Source organism: Molothrus ater, chromosome 1 (genome assembly GCF_012460135.2).
Source record: "Molothrus ater isolate BHLD 08-10-18 breed brown headed cowbird chromosome 1, BPBGC_Mater_1.1, whole genome shotgun sequence".
Classification (NCBI taxonomy): Eukaryota; Metazoa; Chordata; class Aves; order Passeriformes; family Icteridae; genus Molothrus; species Molothrus ater.
Window position 1 is genome coordinate 135,851,870 of NC_050478.2, and position 6,000 is coordinate 135,857,869.

The 6,000-nt window shown below is 39.6% G+C and overlaps 1 protein-coding gene across 1 annotated transcript in view; it reads left to right on the forward strand.

The window, feature by feature from the left end:
- Positions 1–3,838, forward strand: part of ENPP2 (ectonucleotide pyrophosphatase/phosphodiesterase 2) — a 72,426-nt gene extending 68,588 nt beyond the window's left edge. The window contains 1 exon segment of the mRNA XM_036406365.1: positions 3,222–3,838. Coding sequence (XP_036262258.1) covers positions 3,222–3,392 — 171 coding nt within the window. The 3' untranslated portion in view covers positions 3,393–3,838.
- The last annotated feature ends 2,162 nt before the right edge of the window (positions 3,839–6,000 follow it).

Here is a 6,000-nt window from a genome sequence, read left to right on the forward strand (position 1 = left end):
TCAAACCAGGCTTCTTTTCTCTGTAGATCATGCTACTTGTTAATGCATATGGTGTATGTATTTACAGTTTGAAAGAATATTCAGTGCTTCTGCAAGGTCATTAGCAGATATTGGTCCATGCCTTTTATATAGCAAAGAACGACTCCAAAATATTTAAATGTTGCTCTTGAATGAAAATACAGTTAGGCAAATTTTTGCCACTGAAATTCATCATTGATTGGATTCAGCCTTACTTTTGCACACTTATTTATTCAAAGAAGTGATTGCATAAAACCTCACCATACTTCATGGATGAAATGCATGGGATAATGTAGGAATTTTGCCTTAACCTCTCCACTGTTTTCTTTCAAGATTTGAAGAAATATTAGCTTTCCCTCTGCTCTGCTCTAGCTGTACACACATTCTCTTCACACAGCTGTTGAAGAACACCACCACTCTTCTCATCTGAATTTGTTCCTTTTCTAAAGTGTGTTTATTCATGGTGAGGTTATGCCCATTTATTCTTGTGTCAACATTTTTCTGCGTCTTAAATAGCCTTCTCTGGGTTTTACCCTTGAGATGATTTATGATGATTCTCAAGGCAAATAACTTCTCTCTATTCATGGATGACCCAGGATCTTTTTTGCTCTTTTAAGAGAGGATGAGACTGTTGATAGAATAGACTTCCAATGCATCTTATCCAGTCCAATCTTTTTTTCACCTGGATCAAGAATGAGATTAAGTACTGCAGCTTAGATCTCAAAATGGAAATGTTTTTCTTTCCACTGGACACAACTCCTCTGATACTGCCTATAATTTGCTTTTTCCATAGCTGTGTTATAATGGTGGTTCACACCCGTGCACAGCTCAGGTCCTTCTCTTCTGCCTGTCAATTTGGATAACCCAATTTCATTCTGTCCTGGGAGCTCCTGCATCTGCATCCTCCACTGTGCTATTCCACCTTCCTCTGCACTGACAGGAGTTCTCAACTGTTGGGGGTTTTGCTAGCAACTAATGACCTTGGCACAAGAAGCGAGTGTGAAAACATTACAAAAAATCCTTTCTAAGACCAAAGCTGAAGGAACCCTAGAGACTACTAGAAAATTCCTCCAGGCCACTGTTTTCTCTTTCAGCAAAACATTTAAATTTCTTTTCTTAAGTCAGTTCCTCACCCACCTGTCTATATGCATCATGTTCAGCTTTCCAATTGATATCCAGAGAGATTCTTCTGCAGAATATCTGGTATTTTTTACACTGGGTTTTGTGCTAGCCTCCTAATTGATCACCTCTTCCTATTTATCTCCATGTTTTCAATTGTTACTTTTTCCTTCTAAAATTTTCCTTATTTTTGAGGTGGAACTAAGCACTAAAGCTGGAGAAAACTGTCATTTTAAATGTATACACTTCATTCATTGTTACATGGTAATATTGTATTAGTTGATCACTATTTAAAATCCTTGCTGCTGGGCCTGAGGCTTCATGGGCCAGTTGTGGACTGGAAAAAATAAAACATAGATCAGTTGATTGATTTTCTGGAGTCATGCAAATGCTGTCTTGCTGGACTAGGTTAAACAGGCCTCCCCATCCTGTGATTTATGCATGTTGCAGATCTTTTGCAAACTGCTTGTATTCAAGAAAAGTGAGGTTTGTAGCTCGCTCATAACTTCTTTTTGAGCTCTACAGATTTCCTGCTCAGAAGAAAGGCTTGAAGAAAGCAAAAATGTCACAGTGGCTGCCTTTGCACTGGCAGCCCTGCTGAGGCCTGTTTGCAGACCCCTGGTTGTGGCTGAAGGCTGAGCAGGGGCTTCCTGCGGCCACGTGCTGCCAGGAGCATCCCTGGAGCACGGCACTGCAGGCTAAGGGGAGTTAGCAGGACACACTCCCTCCTCTTCCCTCTTAATTTGCATCTCTCTTTTCTTGTTCCAGACCTGATTTTGGTCCTCAGGTTGTTAGTGGTAGGACAGGAAAGCTGTCTTGGGGCTGAGAGCTTTGAACCAAACAGGTGTTGACTGGGTCATGGACGTTTGCTTTAGAGCAGCCAGCTGTGATCTGTCTGGGACTTCGTGTCCTCTCTGTGCAAACGATCACCTCACCCTCCTGCCTCTTGTTGGGTGACCCACTTCCTAGTCTGTGGCTCAGCTACTGCACTGGATAGGTCCTGGCATTGCTGGAGTTTAGTCTTGATCCATGAGAGGATCATTTGGTAGGAGGACATTGCTGACTGAGGCAGTCAGGAAAGGGTTCATTTCCAGGAACAGCCACACACATGAAGTCTAAATACCTGAGATATAACCCACTTCCCTAGCAGCAGTGTACAGGTACCAGCCAGAGGGGCCAAAGGGGGAAAAGTCCTGTTTGCTTTGTCCTTTTCCCATGTCTGGGCCCCGTTGTGCTGTCCCTAGGCCTGGGTGCAATGCTCGTGGCACATGCTGCTGGGCTGGTTAAGGCACACAAACAGCAATGTTTTGCAGGGCTGATTTTCTGATGTGTTTATGAGTTACCTTAGTTTGTGGATGACTCCAACATGTGCTGGTGCTGGCACAAGGCATGAGGTAGCAGCTATCTCCTAAGAGAACACAACCTGACCCCAAACACTCTGGCAGCATAACCTTCCTGATTATTTTTTTTTCTTTGTATCAGGAAATGCTTGGTTAAATCTTTTATCTATCAGTGAATAATATGCATGTTCCAATCACAAGAGTTTTTAGGTACCTACATAAACCATTGTCCCAACTGTGTAATGAATTGTAAAGGTCCCCTAAAAACTAAAATGGAAATATTAAAATATTACTGTGTTAGATGATGTGATGGTCAATTGAGAATAATGTGTAGGTGTAGAATTCAAAGCCAAACAGCCTAGAGTTTGGCCTTTGGTAAATCAAAAGCGATTAATATGGAGTTCTTTCTGTGAGATAGAAAAATATGGAGTGATCAGTGGATCTTCCAAAAACCTATAGCTGTTCTGAAACACTTGCAGCTTGAGGCTAGCTTTTTCTGGATGATTATGGTCATTGTGTCAACCCCATCATAAAATGGGTACTGAAATAAAACTGCAGGATTCATCTTACATCTTAAGTGTCAAATTTATTTTCTTGGAATTCATTTACCTTATTCACTCTTGAATAAAGCACAGAGATCCTTCTTCAAATCTGGAACAAATATGTAGACAAGTTGCATTTGCTTTTGGAGATGATTTTTGACAAGACTTGTGATAAAAATATATATATATGTTTTCCCCCCAGAGCTCAGAGGATGAGTCAAAGTGGGTTGAAGATCTTCTTAAGATGCACACTGCGCGTGTCCGTGACATCGAGCAGCTCACTAGCTTGGACTTCTTCCGAAAGACCAGTCGCTCCTACACAGAAATCCTCTCCCTAAAGACATACCTGCATACGTTTGAAAGTGAAATTTAGCTTTCTAACCTTACTCAGTGCATCCTTTTATCAACTGGTGTATATTTTTATATTGTTTTTATATTTATTAATTTGAAGCCAGGACATTAAAAATATTAGTATTTTAATCCTGTATCAAATCTTAAACATTAAACCTTTGTGTCATTTGTTTTGTTTCTCTAATGTTTAATATAGGTATGTCTCTTGGTTGATTTAGTAGTGCTTGTAATACTGCATTTTGAGTCCTTACTCTGAGCTTTTAAGTGGTGCTGCAAGGTTTGATGCGTGCATCAAGGAAATATTAATTTCTCATGCTCCTTTACCACACTTGTAGTCCTGTACTGTGTATCAAAATACTGAACATGTAAAATTACACTCATTTACTGATAACTGTGTGACAGAGATATTTAAACACTATAGACAAATAGCATCTTAAATATAATAAACCACACATTCAGTTTTTTTAATGTGTTTTGATTTCCTTTCATAGGGATGTTCAGAGGGGCTTGTGGATAGCTGAGTGCTGACAGATCTCTTACTGGGTAGAGCCCTTCTCAAGAGCTTAGGTTTGCTGGTAAGAGGACTGCCAGGGGCCCAGATGCCCTGCCCTCACACTCAGCAATGAGACCAAAAAATAGACACCCAGAGCAGTCATTACTGGTTAGGTTTTGCCATAGGGTGAGAGCTGGGATGGGAGGATGCTTGCTGTCATGAGCTAACAGGGATACCCCATGCCTGATGCCACTTGGCCCTGCTCCAGAACTGTGGAAAGGATTTTTTTAAGGAAGACATGTTATGGAGCATAAGTGTTAGTGTACCTAGATGATGGAAAAGAGGAATTATTATTTTGAATGCCTTTGAGGCTGAACCCACTAATGACACTATTGTAAAGCCTTTATTTGGGCTTACACATTTCCCTATCTCTATAAAAGTTGTGTCTATTTTCTCCTTGAGGATTGCAACTGCTGAAGGGAAGAGGGAAGGGCTGGAAAGCATCTCAGCCATGTACACAGATGAGTAGCCAGGGTCTCCTAAGTAAAATTATTCTAGCAGAACATCAACTTGCATCCCTGTAGTATATCCATCTAAGAGAAAGTAGTAAACTGGAATTAATCATGTTAACATAGATAATAAAGCTCTTGTGACCAGACAAAAATTTATTATTCTGTCTGCCTAATTCTGTTTAATTTAGTAAAGCACAAAGCTTGAATACCTTATAATAACTCCAAAATATTAGGATGGAAATTCTAATAACTGCACAAAGCTATGGGAAACATCCTATTCTTGCAACTTAAAAATTGTCTCTTGTGGTTGTCTGGTAGCACAGAAATATTTTCCTGTAAGCTTTCAGCAGGGCTTCTTGCCATGATAAACCTAATGTTCTTACATGTACTACAAAGGGTATTTCCATTGGATTTAAAAGAACTTTCTCTTAAGACCTAATTCCTTCAACATGAACTTTAGTGATGATTTAATGTGGTGGTTCATAAACTAAACTAAAGACCATTACTGTTTTGCTGTTTTGCTTTGACATTAATTTGTTGCTCTGTTTGTTAGGGTTTTTAATCAAATTGAACAAATTCTGTAATTCTTTTATTTTCTCCCAAAATAACATGAAATTTATACCAAAGGAACATTTGAGCTCTGAAAAATAATATTGTGTTCAAAGAAGTTTGCTTCTGAAATGTCATTAGTGATTGAAAATGGTTGGGAGAGACAATTTAACTCTTGGTTTCACTAAACAGTGGTGATTAGTGTATAGGGAAACAATTTTTTTGACTTTGTTACTGTGACCATAAATACTAGTAATTTACTTCTGTCCTACCTACTTCTCTTCAGCCTTTGATTCCACTTTCCTGCATGGTATTGCTGTTTTATTTTACTGCATTAGCAGAAATAACTCTGCTGAGAAATATTTGTGGTGACTTCTGCACATGGCATGAAGTACTTTTCCCATTGAAAGATGCCTTATCAACACAAAAGCTCTAATGCAAAGCTAAGGCCCTGTAAATCCCTCTGAGCAACATGAGCTCTGCAGGAACAACAGGTATTTTAAAGGAAACTTGTAATTTGCCTCCAGTAGTCTTCAGGGTGAATGTTAGCTTAGGGCAGAGGGAAGGAACCCTTCTGCCTTCCAATCCTGTCAGACCATTTTGAAAGGATTAAATACCTCTTGTTTCTGTTACATATTGCCTTTTCTTGATATTTCTCTGGCTTCAGCAAGAGGTCCATTGAGGAGAACAAGCACTGAATTTTTCTGTGGAGCAAACACTATTTTTGAGGATTTGGGTAATAATTGTTTGCACTTGGTGATGTAAATTTGAGGCATGTTCAATGGGTTAGAGGCAGTTCAGTTGAGCAACTGCCACAATGACAAAAGCTGTGGTGTCCTGCACACCTGGCAAAGTTCTTTTGCTCTGGGAAAAATCCTTCAGATGTAGTTGTGCAACTAGAATAACCCTGCTACAGGAAACTGTTACTTTTTTTAACCCCTTTTTTCACAGTCACATATCCTTAACAGATGAGTACTGAAAGCAGGTCAAGTAACCTGACCAACAGAATGGTCATGATGGAGAAATTATAGCAAAAGTCCCCATCCTGTTCTGACAGTACCAGAGTACATAATGAC